This window comes from Catharus ustulatus, chromosome 1 (assembly GCF_009819885.2).
Source record: "Catharus ustulatus isolate bCatUst1 chromosome 1, bCatUst1.pri.v2, whole genome shotgun sequence".
NCBI lineage: Eukaryota > Metazoa > Chordata > Aves > Passeriformes > Turdidae > Catharus > Catharus ustulatus.
In genome coordinates, this window is record NC_046221.1 from 103,360,443 (window position 1) to 103,383,214 (window position 22,772).

General features: G+C 39.7%; 2 protein-coding genes across 2 annotated transcripts in view; one reads left to right on the forward strand and one right to left on the reverse strand.

The window, feature by feature from the left end:
• TMX3 (thioredoxin related transmembrane protein 3) overlaps nucleotides 1-2,704 on the forward strand; it is a 31,228-nt gene extending 28,524 nt beyond the window's left edge. Inside the window, exon 15 of the mRNA XM_042779584.1 lies at nucleotides 474-2,704. Coding sequence (XP_042635518.1) covers nucleotides 474-740 — 267 coding nt within the window. The 3' untranslated portion in view covers nucleotides 741-2,704. The remainder of the gene's footprint in view (nucleotides 1-473) is intronic.
• Nucleotides 2,705-4,361: 1,657 nt separating this feature from the next.
• Nucleotides 4,362-5,452, reverse strand: LOC117001803 (splicing factor YJU2-like). Its single transcript, XM_033070378.1, has one exon. The coding sequence runs from the start codon at nucleotides 5,381-5,383 to the stop codon at nucleotides 4,433-4,435; it is 951 nt and encodes a 316-aa protein (XP_032926269.1). The 5' UTR covers nucleotides 5,384-5,452; the 3' UTR covers nucleotides 4,362-4,432.
• Nucleotides 5,453-22,772: the final 17,320 nt, after the last annotated feature.

The window sequence follows — 22,772 nt, forward strand, 5'->3', positions numbered from 1 at the left end:
CCATTTTTGAAGAAGAAAGCAAACAAATTAACATTATTAAAAAAAAACCCCACAGAGCAACAACAATAATAAAACCCAAACCGAACAAGCAGAAAAACCAAAATAACATATCCATTAGGATAAGAGGACACAGCCTTAAGCTGTGCCAGGGAAGGTTTAGGTTGGACATTAGGAAGAGGTTGTTGACAGAAGGGGTGATTGAACATTAGAATGGGATGCCCAGGGAGGTGATGGGGTTCACCATCCCTGGAGTTGTTTAATAAAAGACTAGATGTGGCCCTTAGTGCTGTGCTCTTGTTGGTGGTGTTATGTCATAGTTGGGCTTGATCTGAAAGGTCTTTTTCAACCTAGTTGATTCTGTGATCCCTCTAAAAAACACTGATTGTCATTTTGGAGGTTTTTGAATAAATACAGAGAGTGATAAGAGAAGTAATGCAGTAACTGAAAGTGGTTTTTGCTTTTTATTTCAACAGTCTGTGTTCAAGAGTTCACCACTGCTGGGATGCTTTCTCTTTGGGTTACCCTTGGGGGTCATCAGCATCATGTGTTACGGAATCTGCACAGCTGATACAGAGGGAGAGGTCTTTGAGCATGAGGGAGCTAAAAAGGAAAGTGGTGATCGGGAGCTCACAGACGAAGGCAGTGAGGAAGAACAAGAGGAGGAAAAGAATGGAAGATACACAGAACTTTCAGATGGAGAGCTTAAACAGAAGGACATTATGGAAAAGAAAAAAGACTAACTTGTTTAGCAAGAGAGTTCTCTAGAATTTCCAAATAGACTTATTTATTGGCGGTTGTCATTTATTGATTATCTTCATGAAAGAGGACCGTTTTATCTGCATAATGGTAGTTTTGACTTGCATGTATTCACATTTTCTCAGAAATTGACAGAAAAAATGGATGTTTGCAGCGATATCCTGGTCTTCTTCCTGGTACCAGGCTAGCTCAGTACCAGGAGGAAGCCCCAGATTCCTGCATAAACAAGGCAAAAGATCAAGAAGAAGCCCTTTCCCCTCGGGATATGGATATGTTCTGAGGTTTATTGTTGAACAATTCCAGGGGAGCAAGAGGGAGAATAAAGGAGGGGTGGGGAATTTCAAACCTAGGGTGAGGGGAGGGAAAACCGAGCTGCTGCCAATGGGGTTGCACTGGCAGGGAGGAGCTAAGGAAGGGCTGAACCCATTTCACAGAACTTCAGGGGAGGACAGTACAAACCATTTTTCTCAGTGTATTGATACTGTTTTATATTGCAGAGTCATGAAAATGCAATGCATTTTTTTTAAACAAAGTTAAAAGAAATGTATCGGGTTCATTTTTATTCAGAACATGAATTTGCCCACCACTTACAGTTTGCAGGAAAGTTAGACTGGTTTTGGTTTGTCGGCTCTATGTGGTTGACTACTAAGGTAGAAGGGATGAGACTATTAACAGCTTTGAAAATCAAGCAACATAGGATCCCAAACGCCATTTATTACAAGGAAAAGAGCAACAAAAAGTAACAAAATTGTTTTAACTATGGAAGTCCACCACCCTTTGAGTCCCCAGCCTTTGAACAGTTCACTGAACCAATCCTCGGATTCTTGCTTCACTTGTCTGATCAAGCTGTTCATATCTTGGAGAGCTGCATGGATGTTAGGAGCTTTCGAGGTCAGGTTCATGCAGCAAAGTCCTTCACATTCCTGGCACTTGTGTCCATGCAGCAGGAGGAGGAAGTCTATGGCTGCATGATTTTGGAGTGTGGCTTGCCTGGTAATTTCCTTGTCTTCTAGGAGGGAGCTGATGGCAGTGGATGTTAGGTTTGCCTGTTTGGCTGCCCAGCATTCTAGGTGACGCAATTCACCTAGAGCTTTGGCTGCTGCGTCCCGTGGAAGGAACAGGGATACAGCCACTCTTTTTGACTTGGCCCAATGAAAAATTTCAGAATCATAATTTGGGTCCAGATTGTCGGCACTCTTCTTTTGGACTTTACTGGCCAATTTGTTTTTGAGAGTCCACCTGCTAATCAAGGTTTCATTGGGTGCCAACAGGGACAACTGCCTGAAGGTGCATGGCCCTCCTAATAGTTGAGAGGGAATCCCTGCCTATGCCCGATCTCCACAAATCAAAAACAATCCTTTAGGAAGGCTCTTGGGTCTTGAATGAGATGGGTTGTGTGCTGCAACATGGCTCAGAATATGACACCACTTTTTGGCAGTGAATTCCTCACAATATTGCAGCATGCTGTGGAACTCTTTGGTGCTAGAAGATTTTGGGAGGACCATAAAATGAATGCAGTATTGTGCTGGGAAGGAACCCCATAGCTCTAATTCTTGGGGTTCCTGAGCTGCTTTAGGCAAATTTGGCAGCCACTCCTCTATGGGGCTGTTAACCATTACAGCTTGCTGCTGACGAGTTTTTTTATGGTTGGATGCTGTGTGACTCGGGAAGTTCATTGGGCATATGTGTACCAAAGCTGGCTGGATATTCTCCAGCCTGTAAGGGAACTTCTACCAGGCAGGTGGACACAGGGTTTTCTGCTGCTGCAGTGGACAGGCATATGTTCCTGTTGGAGTGTCTGTGCCAGGGTCACCCAGACATTTTGATGTGGCTGAGGGATGATCCAGGCAGCTGCCAGACTGTTACAAGACAACTTGGATAGGGTTCATCACGGGGTTGAGAGGGAGGTAGATTTTCTCTAAAAGGAAAAATAAACATTTTTAAAGCATGTTAAAAGTCTCTGTGTCTGCCAGAATGTAGTCACCTCTAGGAAGATGTTTTTCCTCTTTCTGGTGGCATCTTCTTTTTGAAGCAACTGCTACTTGCTTCTCGTCCCCTTCAGCTGGAGCTGAATGTGTGGAGACAAAAGGTTTCACCCACTTTTGGGGAATCCAAGGGCCTGAGGGGGTGGATATGCACATATAACCACGTCCCCAGGTAACAAGCTCATAGGGACCTTTGGTTTCCCAGGTTTCTGGATCCCTAATCAAAACTGGTGGATGTTGGGACAACTTGAACTGTTTACCACTGTTAAAGTGACATACCAGAGGTGGACTCATGTTTTCAAATGAACAGTTCAAGAAATTGATAGTGAACAGGGCTTTGCACAGCTTCTGCTGTGGAGACATCCACACAGTTGAATTGCTCTGTCTAGCCAGAACATGCTTGAGCGTCTGATGTGCACGCTCAATCACAGCTTGGCCTGTGGGGGAGTGGGGGATGCCTGTCTTATGTTCCACTCCCCACTGCTGGACAAATTCCAGGAACTCCTTGGACACATACGCTGGGCCATTATCAGTTTTGATTTCCTTAGGGATCCCCAATACTGAAAAGGCTTGCACTAGGTGTTGTTTGGCATGCACAGCCCTTTCTCCTGCATGGGCAGAGGCATAAACCGCGCCTGAATATGTGTCAATGCTTACATGAACATATTTGAGGCGACCAAAACTGGGAATGTGTGTGATGTCTGCCTGCCACACCTCACAGCTGCCAAGGCCTCGGGGGTTAACCCCTGCACCTAGCGATGGCATGGCCTGGAGCTGACAGCTGGGACAGGTGGCCACAATGGCTCGAGCCTGACTCCATGTTACCTGTAACTGATGGATCAGACCTGATGATATTGGTGGCTCAGCTTTGCCTACTGGAAGATGTCTGGGAGGCGTGCTTTTTCAGCTTGGGCAGCAAGGGAGTCTGCCTGATGATTCCCTTCTGCAATTTTGCCTGGAAAACCAGTGTGTGACCACACATGCATCACATTGAACAGACACTCTCTATGGCAAACTAAATAAATTTGTTTTTGTTTTAATTTTTTGGAATTTTTTTGTGCTTTTGAAGATGAACCAACTGGCTCTGCCAGATCCAATTTATTCCAGACTTGTGGCTGCTGGAGCCCAGCAGGCTCAGAATGGTGAGGAGGGGTTTGTCCCCGAGCTCCTGGGGACATCTGGGGGGGCTGGTGGTGGCAGAACAGCTCTGTCCCTGCAGTGAGGGGCTGGATGGGCCCCCTGGGTCTGTGCAAAGGTGGGATCTGAGACACCCTAGCACAGGAACAGCTGGGAGTGAAGTGAAGGAGGCAGGGCTGAGCATCCACCTTCCCCTGCACCTCCATGGGAAGGGTCCAAGGTCCCTAAGGGCACCCCAAACCCAACCTGGGCATGACCACTGGGCAGGTGAGTGCAGTAGCACCCCCAGAATGGACACAGCAGAGTCCTCTCCTGTCCCCTGGCACTTCCCAACACATACTGGGAGCAGGGCTGGGACACACTGGACACTCCTGGGGCTTCCTCCAGGACTCCTGCTGCAGGGAGAACACCTTCCCTGTGCCGCTGCTGCTGCAGGACATGGGAACAGCAGTGGCCTGGACCCTGTGGGGCCCTGGCTGTGCTTCCAGCTCTGTGTGGGGCTCCAGGAGCAGCAGGGAGTGGGGACAGCCCCATCCCTCCCCTGTCCCTGCCCCTCATTTGCTGGCGCTGTCCTTGCTGTCTGAGTAGGCTCCCAACAAAGCCAGTGAGGAGGTGGCTGCTGCTGCTGGAAGAGAGCCAGCGCTGGCTGTGGTGCCTCCGGTTTCCATCCTGTTATCCAGGGCAGTATCTGGCTTCTGCTTCCTGCAGGCCACCAGCCCGGCCAGCTGGGCCTTGGTGCTGAGCTTGCCCATGCTCCACTCCCAGCTCTCCATCCTCAGCTTCTTGTTCTGGGGCTGGGGGTCCTCCTGCAGGATGGCTGTGGGTTTTGTCTGGGCCACGGGATTCGGGCGGGGTTTTGTTGGTTTCTCCTCAGAGTCAGAATCCTCCAGGAGCTGGCGTTTCTGGGCCTGCTCCAGCATGGCCTTCATCTCCTCCTCATCCTCCTCCTGCTCCTTGCGCCTCTGCTCCTCCTCCAGCTCCTTGTACTGCTTCAGCATGGCCTCGAAATCCACGTTGGCCTGGCGCTGGCTGAGCTCCTTCAGCTCCTGCAGGCTCTCCAGGACCTCCATCTCCAGCTTGGATTCCTTGGTTCGGTTCTCCAGGACCTTCATGGGATTGTTGAGCTCTTCCTCTTCCCTCTCCTTCTGCATCCTCTTCTCCTCCAGGAGTTTCTCTGCCTGGAAGTTCCTGGTGGCGCCGTGCTCCACGGTGTAATCCGTGTTCTCGGGGTCTGTCCTGAAGGTGATCTCAGCCAGGCAGCGCGAGCACTTGATGTAGAAGCGGAAGATGGGCAGCCCCAGATAAGTCTCGTTCTGCACCGTCTCCTTGCGGGCATTGAACTTCTTGCCCTTGTAGATGTACTCCCCACACGTCTTGCACCTCATGTTGAAGGGGGCCATGAGCCTCACCACGTACTGCCGGTCCTTCGGGAGCTTGAGCTTTGGGATCTTGGCCGGATCAAAGTCCGGGGGGTAATATTTGTTCAACACTTTCCGTTCCGACATCGCTGCGGCTTCTGCCGACCCCGGTGCTGCTGGTGCTGCCGCGGAGCCGAGGAGCCGAGCCGAGCCGCGGAGCCGCCGAGCCGAGGCGCCGAGCCGAGCCGCCGAGCCGCCGAGCCGAGGCGCCGAGCCGAGGCGCCGAGCCGAGGCGCCGAGCCGAGGCGCCGAGCTGTCGAGCCGCCCCGCCGCGCGCACCCCGCGCCGCTGCAGCCACGCGTGGCCCACGAGTGCCTCGCCCCGCGGGGCTGCCGCACGTGTCCCGCGTGGTGCTCCCGGGACCCTCCTCGCTGTAACTGGGAGCTGTTTTTCGGGGTCCCCGCCTAACACGAAGATATCTTTCCCCTCTCCTGCGGAGCTCGGCTGTCTGTGAAACTGCGAAGCGTCCCCGTTTGGAAATTAAATGGAGCAGGAGGGAGAACAGTGGCGGCGAATTTCAAACCCAGGGTGAGGGGAGGGGAAACCGAGCTGCAGCCAATGGGGTTGTACCGGCAGGGAGGAGCTAAGGAAGGGCTGAACCAACGTCACAGAACTTCAGGGGAGTACAGTACAAACCATTTTTCTCAGTGCAATGAAAGACAATATCAATACAGAGTCATAACAATGCAATACAACAGATCTTCTCTTAGTTGTCCTTAGTAGATTAACAAAGAACAATTTAAATTGGAGAAATTTTCAGGTACAGTCAGCTCTACACCATTTTTATAAAACTTTTGAATTGTTAATTTCCAGGACAGAAATAATGTTACTCAACCTTACTCTATGTGATGAATTGCTACTAATATAGCCCATCTATGCATTTATTCATATAAAATTAAAGCTGAGAACAAGGAAAGGTTAAGAGAGCTGTAAAGTATTTTAGAGCCTGATAGCTGAAGTCAACTTCCAAGTTTTCTAAGAAGTCACATGTTCTACCTGTTGCACATTATTATCAGAAAATAAAACCAAAACCAAAACAATAAACTTTTCTATTTCCTCAAATTAAATGTAAATTTTTGGAAATTGAAGGACTGTTCTACCATGTATGTCTTGGGTTATAATACAGGATGTGACCAAAAGTATCTATTCTATCACCATCTGTTGTGACCAGGTGGGGCAGTGATCCTTATCTCAGCGGCAGATATTCTGCTAATGGGCCATCCATTGAAAACCAGGCAGGGCATTGTTCTTTATCTTTTCACAATCCATCCTTCCTCCAGCGAGTCATTTTCTGCTAATGGCCCATTGAGTCCCACTGTGTGACTGATAAAATTACTTCATCCCATTGAAAGTTGCTCCAGCCAGGGGAAAGAGATAAGCCTTTCCTACCAAGATAAAAATAGAGATTTTGGGACACCAAAGGAGCCCTTTTCCCACTGGATTCCAGAGTAAAACGGGATTTCTCCACATCATCACTAGACCTTCGGAGGGAAACTGCACCTTCTACAGGAGCACTGCTCCAACTGAATCACATCAGTCACTGCAGGAGGATGCAGCCACCATTTAATGGGACTGCTACCAACACCCTGCCTGACGGGGTGTCAGGTTGTACTCTGACTTTGTCAGGGTTTGGAGTTTGTTTCTGTGTAGTACTGTATTTCTATTTTAATTTCCCTAGTAAAGAACTGTTATTCCTAATTCCCATATCTTTCCCTGAGAGCCCCTTAATTTCAAAATTATGATAATTTAGAGGGAAGGGGTTTACATTTTCCATTTCAAAGAGAAGTTCCTGCCTTTCTCAGCAGACACCGGTCCTCCAAACTAGGACAATTTAATAATATAATTATTGGCAGTCAAGAATGTTTATTAGATACAGGATTTGGGAATTATATGCAAAGTTAAGTGTTTATTAGTGCTTTAGCAGCTAAAAATATTGCAAAATTATGTTAAAAACCTTTTAGAACATGATTGCCTGTTAATTACTTTCTGTGATTGCTTGCACACTTAGAGTGCAAAAGATCTGTAAGTTTTCTAAATCTGCAGCACAACTTGATAAAGAAAGACATTGATATGAACACCTTCTGACTATTTGTATAACTTTCTAATGACAAGCTTTTTGAATGGCATCTATTTATTTTACAGTATTTGCTTGAGATTGTTACTATCTTTGAGATAGGTAGTTTTGTTTGAGACTGTTACCTACTCTGAAGGAGAGAGTTAATGGAGCTTAATATTTACATTGATAGAGATTGATCAGTATAAAGCATTTTTGTTGACTGTTTCATCATAAAAACCACTTTTAATACAAACCTGTGACTGCGAAAAGGACTAATTTGTATATAGAGCTAAAACTCTCCAACAATAAGCTATAAAGCACCCTTTGGCATCACTGTCATGGAATGTACCGCAAAAAACGTAACTTATATTGTTCCTCCTCCAACTATTCATGCAGGGGGTTTTCCTTTTTTTTTTCCTTTTTTCTTTCTCTTTTTTTTTTTTTTGAGGATATTACTGTATGATACAAAATATTATGTCCTCCTTGTAAGGCAGTTTGGTCATGTAAGAAGTTGCTATGCTATAGCACTAAATTAAGGAATTTTAAATAGTAACCATGAGTAAGCTTAAATTGACGAGTTCTATGTTTAAGTAAATTTGATGACACTGTAGAATCATAAGCAAGGAAAATGTGTTGCATCCTTTTTGCCTGTGGGAAAGAAATTTGTTTCTTCTGTTTAAGTAGCTTGATAACAGCTGGCTTCAGGTTGCCATGCACAGTACATTACATAGATCTCTGACTTGAAAGATTTTGATTATCAAACAGCATTAACAACATGTAAAGAGATTAGGAATTTTTTTTTTGTCTGATTATGAATACAGACTTTTTCCTTTTTGGAGGAAAGATTCTAAATGAGACCATAGAACACTGAGTAGCAGGTATCTGATATGTATTTTTTTCCCTTTTTTTGTTTTCTCTGAATTGCCTTTTTTCGTTTTTGTCATTATAGCCATTTGTACATTGTTACTTGAGTTTTCTTGCTTTTTTTATGTTTTACTATTTTGCTAAAACGTTTGAGAGGTGTAGGTTTAGCATATACACAAGGAATAGCTACTTAAAAATGTGTTTAAAATGGATTTTTTTAATGGTATTGAACTCCTGAACTGCTTCTTGAAAAAATTTTAAAAATCATTTAATGAAAAACCTGTAAACTTCTTTGGATTTTGCACAGCTCTGTGCTGATAGTCAAAATGTAGGACTATTAAGGCAGTAGTATGTTTTCTTTGTCTCTTTTCTTAAAATTTCAGTACAGATCAGTTGTATATTTAATATTGGCTCAGGCGGGAAACCTGCAGCTTTTGACTTAATAAAAAATCCTGAAGTGGTCACTGGAACGATGCTGTTCTTTCTCTGGAGTGTAATGAAAAGAAAAAAAAATACCTGAGTTCTGCTGCACTGCTAAGAACTGTTTCAACATGGAGCCTTCTTTTTTTGTGGTTATTTTTGTTTGTGTTTGTAATCAGTACTAGCCTGCTGACTTGCTGGGAAATATTCTGAGATGTGGACCTGAATAATGATAAATACTGTGGAAGAAATGGATGACACTGGGCTCTGTTCAAACTGTAGCATTTAATAGCTGGAGCTAGGGGGAAAGCCTGTGTGTCACTTCTGAGCTCTAATACCCATCAGATGTGTACTGAACTGTTGAAAATTAGACTTGACATGTACTGCTGTTTTCATCAAATTCTTCCCCCAGCTACATTGAACAAGCCATGGGGAGAAGAAAGGGGGACAAGTCATACACTTGGTGCCAGTAGTGATGTGATTTTAAGGTATTTGCTGTGGTCACTCAAGTAATCTAGAATGCTGTCTGAGGAGGGACATTTTGTTTATTTTCTTCAGTCTCTAGAGGTTAAACAACTTCACTATAATAACTTTGGATTCATAAAATAATGCTGCTTTTTTAAGTCAAGTGCAAGCCTTCTGTTTTTCTCTAATAAAAGGGTTTAAAAGAACTTATTTCCTTTGGATTAATTTACATTATCAAGCTTAGATGTTACATGTTGTCTAGGAGGCTGTTTCCAGGGATAGCAAAGTGCAAGTGTACTTTAGGCCTCCAGTCATGCAGTGCAGAAATGCAGCTGCTATTCTGTTGGATTTTGAAAATAGTCTCTAGAGGTAGGAGTTTATATTTGCTTGTCTGTGATTTAGTGAGCACTCTAGCATTACAACACAAATGAATTTCTGAAAAACAGATTTTAAAATACCAGACCTACAGGAGTTTCTGTAGCAAAAGGAACCTGAGTCAGCCTGTCCTAGCTTACATTTCCTTCTGGAAACGCTTGAGTAGTCTTGGCACTTGGACGTGCCGAGTCTCATGCTGCTTCATTGTTTGCCTGGGCTGCTTTAACAGCTCTTGTCCACACTGTGGTGCTCACTGCTTAAAGGACTGGAGGGTGGCACTCTGACATCTGATGTGATGAAGATGGTACCAAAGTGCTTAATTGTCATGAAATACTTCAGTAAAAAGTTCAGGTTGCTCTGTTTTGGTCCAGAACTAATTTACCCTGTTCCTCTTTTGTCAGCATGTTTGGAGAAGCAATTGTATTTGGAGGAGTGGGAGGGTGGAGAATTGAGCTAAAAGCTCAAGTCGGTGAAAATGGTGCAAAACCAGAATGTATTTCCCTTAAGCTGTTGAAATCTGCTGAGGCTACAGAAGTTTCAGACTGTATTATCCTGTGATGGACTGGTATTGGCTCTTAAATCTCAGGGAGCAAAGCCTCTTCCTGCAGTAGTGTTCTCATCACTGAGCACATCTCTAACAGATCGAATCACACGGAGCTGTGGCACCTGACATTGCTGGAACCAAAAAAGACAATTTTGACAGTATTGTGCTGAATGCTTTGTTGGGCTCCTAGGAGGTTTTCCTGAGCTGCCTAGGTGGTGTGCATGTTCCTGAAACAATTCTCTGATTTCTGAAATTTTAACCATTTTAAAGGATTACTGTGACTATTCTGTATACAGTTTACTGACAAAAAGCACCATTTAGCAGCTGATGTGAGCTCTCCTGTAGCTATCAAACTTCCTTCTGCTTATACACTGAGGAGCAGAAAAATGCAAGGTTAGCAAGTATACATAGATTGCAAGTATTTTGCATACACCATTTTTGAAAGGAGAATTGTGACCTTAAAACCTTTAAAGAGAAGCAAGGAAGCCTCTAAGGTGATTACTAGTAAGAGGAATAGAACTGCATTGTAGTTCAGTAGCAAGGTTGGCCTAGTCTTCATCTGAGTTTATGACTGTCCTGACCAAAATGGTGGGTGATTTTAGGCTGTTTTGAGTTAAGAGATGGAAGCTGTGCTGAGCTCTATGGCTTGCACATGAAGGGGATGAAAATGCATAGGCAGAAGTAATGGAAATGGGAGAGAAGAATGGAGGAGGGTCATATGTTTTCATATCAGTGTCTTGTGTTATGAGCTATGTTTATGTTAAACTCCCACTGGCGTGCATGTAAGTCCTTTCAAAAGAGATCTTCCAGTCTCTACTTACTGTACAGAGAGCCTTTGGCTGTTAAATTTGCCTGCCATACAGTGAGTAGCATTACTACCAAATCAAAGTTTTTTGTAGAAGTTTTTGCTGTTTCTCCACAGAAATGTACATCCTAAGTTAGTCAAGATATTTTAATGGTCATCATTTGTTTGAAACAAGACCCAAACCCCAACTCTCTTTTCTCTTAGGTTGCTATACCTCTACTTTAGAGGAATGATAGTTAGTAGCATGCTTAAATTTGTGCTAAGGTGGCAACTTGTAGTCTTAACGCTTTCAGGAATTAATCAATAATGTAGGATGTGTATTTTCATCTTAAGGAAGTGTCTTGGGTTTTTCTAAATTAAAAAAAATTACATATATTGCAACAGTGGCTGCAATGTTGACTCAATCTAAAATAGACAATATGCTGGTCATAAATTGTTAAAACTTCGTCACAACACTAAAAGAAAACAAAAAGATTTTATGACTTCAGTACCTAAGTTTTTATTCCCCTCCCAAAGTAATTATTTTTTTCTTTTGTCATTGAGTCATTTTGACTTGGAGCTGACTAACTTTTCTGTTAATCTTCTTTTTTATTCTTAACAAGCTTTTATAAAAGCATTTGTTTGAATATTGTGACAGCATACTGTACATGAAAAATTGAAATTTTTCAAGTAGAGTTTTCGTGCAGACTGGTGATTTGGATGGCCACTGGGTAATTTTGTTCATTTCTTTTTTGCTTTTGTAAAATATGTCTTTTTTTGATCTTAACTTTGCATATTGGGCCAGTTGAGCCGCTTCTCCTTAGTGCTTCTTGAAGGATCAGACAATTCACTAAACGTACCCTGCTGTCCTCAGGTCTATATTATGATCTACTCAATAAAATTTTCTGAAAGCAGACTAAAGTTGAAATAAAATCCCCATACAGATACCACTATCAAAATAACAGAGCGTTTTTGTGAGATATTTTTGTAGATTATTTTGTAATAAAATTGTTAAATCTTCAAGCATCAGAATAACTTTCCCGTCCCTGAACAGAACATTTGGTAGAACATGAGACATTTCAGCAAAAAGGGTGCTCCTATGGTAGACTGCATTTCAAAGGGTGTAGATGGTCTGTATAGAAATATAAAGTTTCCAGGAATAAAATTCCACTATGAAAAAAAGAGATCTTCTTTACATAAAGTGGAAGAAAGGTAAGGTTTCCTTCTTTTCAGTCACTATGGAAATTAAATATAAAGGCATTTCCTGGAGAAGATGGGAGAAATACTTGTTGGCCCAGACAAACCCTTAACAATGCATTAGTTGCTTCTAAGATGGAGGAAAAGAGAAATTGCCTTCAGCAAATTTAACATGTAAAAGCTGTGTCTGGCTCCCAGTGGACAAAAGAATTATAAATTATACTGTGTCTTCATGCAAAACTGTGCTTTATGCAAATAAACACTTGAAAATTTAGCTAAACCTTGAGATGGCACTGTCGTGGTACATATCTTCCCCTTTGCTTTCCCATCTTGTAAAAATACCCTTTTAAAAACAAAAGCAGAAGGAGTAGATATTTTTAGTCTCCATGGCTCATTTATGAAATCCCCAAATGCTTCAATTCCATCCAGAAATGCTGTGGGTTGCAAGAGATGGTTCAATATATTGTGGTGTTAACTTCTTAAGATTCATCCAATACTACTATGAGATAAGAGGATCTAAAATGTTTTGGAGTGGGTTGAAGGAGAAGAGGTAGTATTTTGTAAAAGGTAAATAGAAGTTATGTTCTCAGTTCCTTTGACAGACAGAAGTACCAGAATACGAGAAGTTCTCTTTGGATCTTTAAGGAGCTGGGAGCTTTTTGTATCACATTGTCATGATTTAAAATAGAAGTATTTCTAGCAGAGGAAGAGTAAGTAATACTTGATTTCTAGAACAGGATTTAAATGAAGATATGAATCTGGAACATAGTATATTTCTATTTTTACACATTGTATATGTGTTTTTATAGTTTAAGTGGTCTATCTAAGAAAAGCTGTCAGTTCATTGATCTGAATCTATGCTGGGTTTTAGTTTCCAGAGAGCACCTGGAATTGAAGCATAATTCAGAAGCATGGAGTTCTTTCTGTGGGCTGTCGCTGACTCAGTTTCAGATGTCAAAAATCTAAATGCTAAGATACACTAAAAATAGTGTTTAGTTGCTCACTTAGCTTTGCAAAGGCTCAAGCCACTTATGGAAAATGAGACGCACAATCAGGCATGTGTTAGCTGATGGAGAATGATTATCTGTGACTTAAATAATCTCGAGAACAGAAGTGGCAAGCCTTCTTTTGGTTTGGCAAATGGTGGCTATGAGCTGGGAGGAATTTTTCATACTGACATCCTTAACTGTGATACCTAAAAGGTGTGATCTTGGCTAGAAATGTGCAGCAAGGCTCGTAAGGGAATGAAGTTTGCAATGGGGGCTAAAGGCATGGTGGTCTTGAAGTAAGACTATTCCTCATGTTCAGTTGCAATGGAGGCTAGGAAAGAGTTGTAAAGTAAATGCATAGTAAAATAATCAAGCTTGTAATTTCCACCTTCAAATGATATGCTACTCTAACATGGCAGTCAGCTTTAAAGAGTATTCATAAAGCCTGTGGTTCTGTCAGGATATGATGCACCTTGTTGGTAAGAAAAAAGGAAGCTTCCACAGCACTGGCAGTTCTTTTTCCTTCTTCCCTTTGGAAGAAGGAATGCCTTGGTGTGAGCTAGCACTGCTGATCTCCAAGCCAGTTGCTTTTCCCACACCATTTTCCAGGAACAGGAGCTTGACTGCACAAAATAGTATCTCTGGTGAACAGCAGTGTTGGTAGCCTGTGTCTCACACGTGTGGGTTACCCATGGTGGCTTTCAGAAAGAATTAAAAGCTGACCACAGTGAGCAGGAGCCAGAAAAGTGGTGGTAGCGGAGACTTTAGGAGCCCCAGCTTTGACACCCAGGATGTGTGCTACTGTGCACAGCTTTAATGGCCATCTGAAGGCACAGGGGAAAGGACGCTCCACACACTTCAGAAAGTAATTGTTGCATTGCTGTGATGATGTATCATAAGGTGAGGAAGGAGACTAGAGGTGCAGAGGTGAGCAGACACAAAAGCCTGTGGGGTATTTCCTCTGCTCAGGCCCATGCATGCTTGTTTGAAGCTGGGACAAGGCCACTCTGTTTTGGGGACAGCGAGTATATGATCATAAACAGAGGTTGGTATGTGCCTGCTGGTCTTTGGGCTGTGAACTTGACCTCTCATGTTTCAATTAGAGTGTAGACATGCCATGGTGCATTAAGTTCAGTTTCTGGCCATCTTCCTTTGACGTGAAGTGCAGTTTTAAGTGAGTTACTTAGCCCATAGTTTCATTATACTGCAACTTTAATGACAGTACTGGCTTAAGGAGTTTCTATCCTCATACCTTTGTAGGCTGTCCTTCAAATTATGGCCAGGCCGGCTATTGGAAAAGCAACGTTGTGAGTGGAGCAATGAACTGATCCAGGTGAATGCAACTCCTTGGATAGAACATTGTGACAGTGTATGAGAGAGCAAGAGTTTGGAGGAAGCAGCAGAGTGGGAAACATTTTAATGATATTTCATGACAAGCTGGCTATGCTGACATAGATATTTATTTAGCCCTTTACTTGCTCCCTTCAGAAACCAAAGGAGATTTGCCGAGTCCTTACAATGAAGAAACTCTGGGTTGCAATCCTAAGATCCCTCTTTCAACAGCGAAGTAATATTTTGTGTAATATCTCTTAACACTTCCTTTCTAGAAGAGTTAAAATGGAAGAAGAAAAATCTGAAAGCTTGTCATGTTAGACAAAATGCATCTTGCAAGGGATAAAACTGGGTAAGAGTGGGAAGGATGTACAGAGAATAACTGTGGGGAGTCACTGTGACAGGGATGACTCACTAGGTTATACATTTGCAGACAAATTCTGCATTACAGTTCTGCATGTGCATTTCAAACCATAAAAGGCATGAAGTCTGAGTCCAAAGTCAGCAATCCATTTCATTTGTGCATGACTACTTGTGCAAATAACCAAGAGAAACAGGAGCAATGTTATAGAAAGGAACAGGATTTTCAGACTTGAATTTTAAAAGAAAATTTTGTTTCATGTGTAGAGAAAACAACTAAAGGAATTTTAGACCAATCCATCTGGCATGTAGCAATTGCAAAATTTTTGGTTTAATTTTCTGTATGAGAATCTAAGAGCTTTATGAGCTGGATAGATTTAAGGACTGTTGCAAGAAAAGGTCCAATGAAAATCTCAAATGTCTGAAATGCTTTATTTTGGAAACACTTCCCAAGTTAGATGAGAACAATGCGGTTGTAACCTCGAAGAAGCAGAGGAGACAGCACCAGATGTTATATATTATATATATTCCTAGTAACTTGACAGAAAAGCAAAAGGAATCTTTAACTAGTGGTGGCCAGAGATATGTGCTGACCACTGGGGATAGCACTGACCCCTCCTTGTGACTGGCAAGACTATTCTTCAACCAGGTGATCACTTGCCTCTTATATCTAGCAATTTATTCTGATTTCTTTCATTTCTTTTCCCCATTGCTTTAAATTTCATTGTCTTCTTTTGTATTTTGTTTTCTTATTCTTTTGCTATCTTGTTTCCCCTACCTTTCCCCAAGCTTTTTTTTTCTAATCCCTCATTATTTCCCTCCCTATATAACAGCAGTGATAAATATACATTAAAAAAACAGATGACACTGTAACAGTAAATAGTTAGAAATCTTCATTCAGGCTACTGTGTGCCCTCTCATGTTGTTTCATAAGGATTTTGTTTACTTAGTGGTCTAACACGCTCAATATTTTAGTATTTTGCATAGGTTTGCTCATTAATTTTGACTGGCTAAGTGGAAAATAATGGGCTGTTTTATAATTTAAATAAGATAAAAATTGTTCCAGGTAACTTGCAGATTTGAGATTGAACAGATTTGTATGCAGTACAGAAAACATGTTATCTTCGAACTTTTTTGCTTAGGAATTACCATATTTCACTCCTATATTTAGAAAACTGTAGAAGTTTATATTTTCTTCTTTTGAATTTTTGCTGCAGTTAATGCAGGATTTAAGGCTTCCCTTCAGTGATGAACATAAGCATTTACTGATTAGTTTTATCTTGAACTCAGATGATAAACATGGTCTTGCAAGCTACTTTCTCCCTAGGCATTTATTAATTTCCACGAATACTGTAGAAACAGTTATCTGCTATTCTTGGTGTTAATATAGTTAATCTTAGGATCAGCAATTGATGTTCTGTTAATCAGAATATGCATGCAGAACACACATTTTTCAGATTTACAAAGCAATGTGGGTTTTTGGTTTTTTCTTTAGAGTGCTTTTCTTCCCTCCTTATCTCCTTTTTTTACAGTTTTGAGTGAAATCTAAAGAAAGAAGATAATGTGATCTAGAAGGGAATAATTTTAATGCAATGGCACAGTGTCTGTGAAAAACACAATGGTTACTGTCAAAGAGTTGATGTTCTCTTGGCAGAACTATTTTAACTGAGTATAACTAATTTCTTTGTTTTTCCAGACTGTTGTAATGGTGCTCTGATTCTCAAATAGCCATGATGCATTAATGGAGACCTCTTTCTCCTTCCCCTTCTTTGTTAACATAGATAGAAACAAGCTACCTTAGAAGCAAACTACTGTGTCCCATGCAACTGATAAACCACAAGGGTAGTTCTCAGAATGAAAAGATCTTGTTTTCCTTGTTTGAGATATGACCAGTGCTTATGTAGTATTTACAAGAATATTTCCCAGTTAATCCAAATAGTTTATGTTTGAATAGAATTACAAGATCTCTGTGTATTTTTCAAATGTTTCTACCACAGTAGTTTATTACTTATTTGCAAGGTAATTTTTTTTTATTTGTGAATTGCTTGTTTGACAGTGGTATTCTGTTAGCAAACTTCTAGTTGTGAAAGCCTTAAATTTCTGTGCAACCTACAGAAATGCAACAGGAAAAATGATGATAGAGCAAACGCCGTCTTGTAGAATGCAACCCTCAAACATCACAAAAGTTAATTTGTCTGTATTCATTAAATCTTGGGATTGAGACTGCTAATTAATGTAATTTCTAGTATCCGTGTCTGCTGCAATGAGCTGAAATGTTCAATTTTTTAATTGGTGCTCATTAGGCTATGCCACACCCCAAGTCTCTCAGAAAAAAAAGTACTGACTTGGTTCTGCATCTCTGCAGTTGAGTTCTGGTAAACTGTGGTTCCTTGAAATATTTGAACCATGATCCTGGGAGAGAAAAGACTAAGGTAATATGTAACTTAAACAGAAGTTTATCTACAGATTCTTCAAAGCAAAATATCCTCTCCCTTTCAGCTTTCTAAAACATAACTGGTTGAAACAAAATTTAAAACCAATTTACTTTGCTCTCATTGCTTTTGCATTCCATTTAACAATCAGCACCTTAATGCTTTTCTAGAGTAAGTTGCTGCATAATGGTAAGTAATCTAAATTTATAATTTTATAGACTCCATATAGCTACACAGTTGCTTTGAAAGATCTTTATACGTGAAGAGTGGAAGCATAGAAACAATTGAACTGCCTTTAAAACTGAAAATCCCAATGAGAGACAAAACATAAAATTTCAAAGTAAATTCATCCTTAATAAAATAAAATTTAATACCTAGATCACAGGTGTTACTGTCACACAGGTAACAATGATAATATGCCTATTTCAATTAATAGCCATTTCTTTCCAGTTTAATATATTCATATGAGGACAATATTAAAGGATTTTTTAATTATCCATCCTTTAAGTCTTCTGAGGTTCAGGAAAAAATCACACTCGTGAATAAAAAGAGAAAAAGATTATAACTGTCAGTCATTTGTATAATTCAATTTTTTAACAGCACATGATTCAGTTACTAGGGAGATTAATAGAGAAAATATAGATTTTTTTTTTTCTTCCCCTGAAAAAATATTTCTAGAATGTCATGGGAACATCTCTGTAGTTAGCACTTTGAATTTTTTAACAAAAATTTGGACAATACTGGACAATTGCTTGTGAGACCAGACCATGAAATTTAATTGGAATTTTGAGTCCTAATCTTCCAATTGTTTCTCTTTGTTAACAAGGTAATCTTAGTAAATACCAAGTCTCTGAATCTGTGTGTTAATGTGGGATTTTAATAACCAACAGTCTAAACCGGTCCTCCTAATTCAAAGCAACTGAAATACACTTGAATATTTAGAAGTAATTCAATTTGGGGGAAAAAAAAGAAAATAAATAAAATTTTGCATAGCAAAGAAAAAAAAAAGAAAGAAAATTCAAATAATAATGTTTTAAAGTCTTTTCCTTTAATGTTTTCTCTTTGCAATGTTCTAACATTCATTCATGATCCCCACTACTCAGAAGAGTCACTTTGTGACTCTTCAGTTAAAGTCAACCAATAAAACCCAGAAGTGGCTTTTAATGCTTTATGTTTGAAAGTTTCTGGTCAACAGATAAAATAATTTATATAACTGGTCAACCGTTCAAAATTCTAACATACATATTTGAGAGCAAGATGATTGTGAGTTAAAAAATCCTACTACCCAACAGAAGGACTACCTTGCTACAAGGAATCGCAGGTTTTAAGCTCTAAAACAGTTCCATGTGTTTAAGTTAGAGTGAGTCAAAGTTGTAATATTAGTGGTAGGGCTGAATTATCTCCTGGAAGCTGTTTGCATGATTTTTATAAACAAGTTTTCAGAAATGCTTTGATTACCCACTTCAACTGTCTTTCAAGTAATTCAAAATAATACCTGCCTGTAGAAAGGTTATGCACCTAAAACGGTACATTTGCTTGAAAATTACTTTGCTTTGCTATTCCAAGTGGGCTTACAAAATGTCAATGATGATGCTATTTCCAAACCCAAAGAAAAGAAAAAAAGAAAAATAATTCAACCCTCTATTTCTTTATTTCTGAAGCGTGACTACTGTAACTCCATGCATTTGATTCTACTGTTGTGATTCATCCATGAATATGCTATTTTTCTCCATGCTGGGATAGTCTGTATTTGGGACAGAAGCAGCAAAATAAAGTGAAATATATTTAGATGTTTGTTAATTTTAGTATCTTTCTCCTCATACAAATTCTACTCAACCGTAGTTCATGAATGTAGGCATTTCTAGTATGAAGATACTCTGTTCTGTTCTAGAAAAATTTCCCATGTGGTGCATTATGGAATTGTCACAGAACTGAATTTCTGGCACTCTCACACTATATTTTCTTCTAAAATGCGACTTTTAGAGCTGTCTACCAACTTCTTTTTTTTCAAATATACTTCAAAACAGTAGAGTGTGAGTTCTTTTTCTGAGTACTCAATAGCTCAATATGTAAGATATTTAGTCAGTTCTTCACCAAAATAATGGAATGCCAGTTTAAAGGAAGCCAACAGCCTCATCCACTTAGGTGCCTGAATGCTCTTCATAAACATGTCTTAGGTCTTCATCATACATATGATACATAAATGTTAACTACTTTGGAAATCTGACGATAAACTCTGTATGATTTTTGTGTAGGAACTCCTGTAAAGACAGTAAAAACTTCTACTCTCTGTGTGTCCCCCAATATTTTCTATTTTAAGGCCTACTTTCTGTGTCAGTTTCACTAATAGGAAAAAAAAGAAAAAATCCCCAGGGGACTGAGCAGTGCATTAGCTGAGATATGACTAAACTTTGCTATTTCTTTTGAAATTAATTGTTAAGTAAATAATTACAGTAATTTCACAATTATAAGCGCACCTGATTATAAGCCGCACATCTGGGTGTTGGCAACTCTCTTGGGTTACAATACAGAGTGTGATAAAAGGTATCTATTCTATCACCATCTGTTGAGGGTGGGGGCAGTGATCCTTATTTCCATGGGAGATATTCTGCTAATGGACCATCCATTGAAACCAGGCAGGGCATTGTTCTTTATCTTTTCACAACTCATCCTTCCTCCAGCGAGTCATTTTCTGCTAATGGCCATTGAGTCCCACTGTGGGACTGATAAAATTACTTCATCCCATTGGAAGTTGCTCCAGCCAGGGGAAAGAGCCCAACATTTCTTACCAAGATAAAAACAGAGGTTTTGGGACACTAAGGGAGCCCCTTTCTCCACTGGACTCCAGAGGAAAACCGGATTTCTCCACATCACCACTGGACCTTTAGAGGGAAACTGCACCTTCTGCAGGAGCACTGCTACAACTGAATCACATCTGTCACTGCAAGAGGATGCAGCCACCATTTAATGGGACTGCTACCAACACCCTGCCTGACAGGGTGTCAGGTTGTACTCTGACTTTGTCAGGGTTTGGAGTTTGTTTCTTTGTAGTACTGTATTTCTATTTTAATTTCCTTAGTAAAGAACTGTTATTCCTAATTCCCATATTTTTGCCTGAAAGCCCCTTGATTTCAAAATTATAATAATTTGGAGGGAGGGGGTTAACATTCTCCATTTCAAAGAGAAGCTCCTGCCTTTTTCAGCAGACACCTGCCCTCCAAACTAAAACAGCAAATTTTTGTTCTTTGTCCATATATAAGCCACACCTGATTATAAACCGCACTTCTGGCTTCAGACCAAAATTTTAGTCAAAATGATGCACCGTATAATCATGAAATTACTGTAATTGTGGACAAATATGTTATCAAATGATTCGAAAATGTGCCATATATGCCTTACTTGCTTATATATTTGCACTACTGATACAACAAATAGTTTGTATTTTATCATGACATTTTAAATAAAGGCATTTTATTCCAGTTGTGTCTAGATTACCTTTTAAGCTGTGTTTTATAGTGTTTCTTAATGAAAAAAGAGGTTATATTCCAACTTAGAGTATAGCAAGTACTCATTTTTCAAAGTAATAATGCACATTTTTCTGTTTTATGGAAAAGCTTTTATTTTTTTAAATAAAATTCTTAATCTACTTAAATTTGTCTTAAAGTTCATTAAGTTTATTTTATATGTAGTAAGGAATAATGATATTTTTAATGCCATTTTTACATACTTTTTGCTTCAAGAATTTCTGTTTATTTTTTCAAATGAACATGAAAGACTGTAAGCTGAGTATTTCAGAAAGTTTACTTGCCAGATACAGCCAAACTTGTCAGCCAATACTGATGGATTGTTAGAACAGATATTTTTGAAAGGTTAGTACAGTAGCAGGATACAGATTTAAATACAGAATTTTAATTATATAAATAAGGATATTATATTATATTAGGATATTCATTATATAAATAAGGATTGACAGATCAACAAGATAAATTTGTATCAATAAACACTAAAGTGCAGGAAAGAATTATCTAATTTTCAGCAGGTTATAAATGGCGTTACAAATAAAGTATAAATTACTTATAAACAAATGAGTATGGTTCATAACTTTTTCATGATTTCCATCAGATCATAAATACGAATTGAATATCTATGGGAAAAACCATGAGATGAATATATTTTGGTCAGGGGTATAGGCAGACTTTGAAGGATGTGTTGGATTTACTTATTTTAATAATCTAATAAATCTGTTTCTCAATGTGGAAAATATACTGGAATTTTTAACACAAAGGGAGACAATTGGGAAACAGCATGCATTAGAAAGGACAGGTAAAATGTACATGTGTCTGAATATAATATGCAATTTATAATACATATACATTCAATTTAAAAAACAGCTAACAAAAAATTCTGCCATAGTGGCAAACAAGCACTGAGATCCAGATGAGCCCTGATGTTTTTCTAGATTGGAAGCTCTTTGATGTCATAATGAAAGCAGTGGAGTTTCAGGACAAATGCGTAACCTGTTCTGCAAGAGTGATGTGTTGACAGTGGTAAATGACAAATGTGAGATAGACGTGCTCCTGAGGTGCTGCCAGCCTGTTCCTTCTGTGCACGAGGCTTTTATAATGTGTTTGCCATTCCTTACGCACTGCTAAATGGGAATATCCCTATAATTACTTTTGTGTGTCCATCACCAAACATCTGAAAAAATATATATCTCTGGTTATTGTGCTGGGATTAAAACACAGGCTGTGTGTTATTAGCTTGCTTGTAGTGCTTAATGCGGATTGTAACTACATTGTTTGTAAATCTTGCATAATATCCTAAACCATTATTGTTCTTGTCCTGTGTCCTATCTTTTATCATACTTTACTGGGGTTGTGTTTAAATTATATTGTTGTGGAGAGTTATCAGTTTTAAACTTTATATCATGAATATGAATAGCAGCCATTGCACTTTGGGACTTTCTTCAATGCGGACAATAAAATGCTCCAGGAATACGTACAAACTGGCTTCTTCATGGTGAGGTTGATGAAATACAATGTGTTTCTTTGTGTCTTAACATGCCTGTGGTTTGTATGCAATATATTGGCTTAAGAAATGCAATACCTGGAATGTATTATTGCTTGGCAGAAGAAAAACAAATACTTGCAAGGGGAATAGTTTCAAATAGATCTGATGGCATTTACCCTTTTGGAAAAAAAAAAGACAATAAAAGATTGATCAGGCTATTGGAAAAGATGGAAGTGTTTTTCAATTAAACAATAATCTGTCAATCCTGGCTTGCTGTTATTATCTTCACAATTTTTGTTTTTTTTCTGTGCTGATGTGTCTTATGTTCAAAAATTCTTTTTCTGAACAAGTGCAAAATTAACAGTAGGTGAAAAAAATTATTTACATTGGAATGTGTTCATCCATTGAGGGAAATTCACCTGAGTTTGCCATACTTGAGTTAAAAGAGAGAGAAAAAAAAGTACTTATTTGATTAACAATATGATTTTTCACTGAAATTGTGGAGAAACTTTGCTGTAAGGACTTTAGGGTTAGGATAATTTGGAAGATAAGAGCCTACACTGTTAGGTTCAAAGCAGCTTTTCCTGTATCTCTAGAGTCTGGTTCTGTTAAGTCCCAAGAAAATGTTACGGTTACTGGTGCATTGTT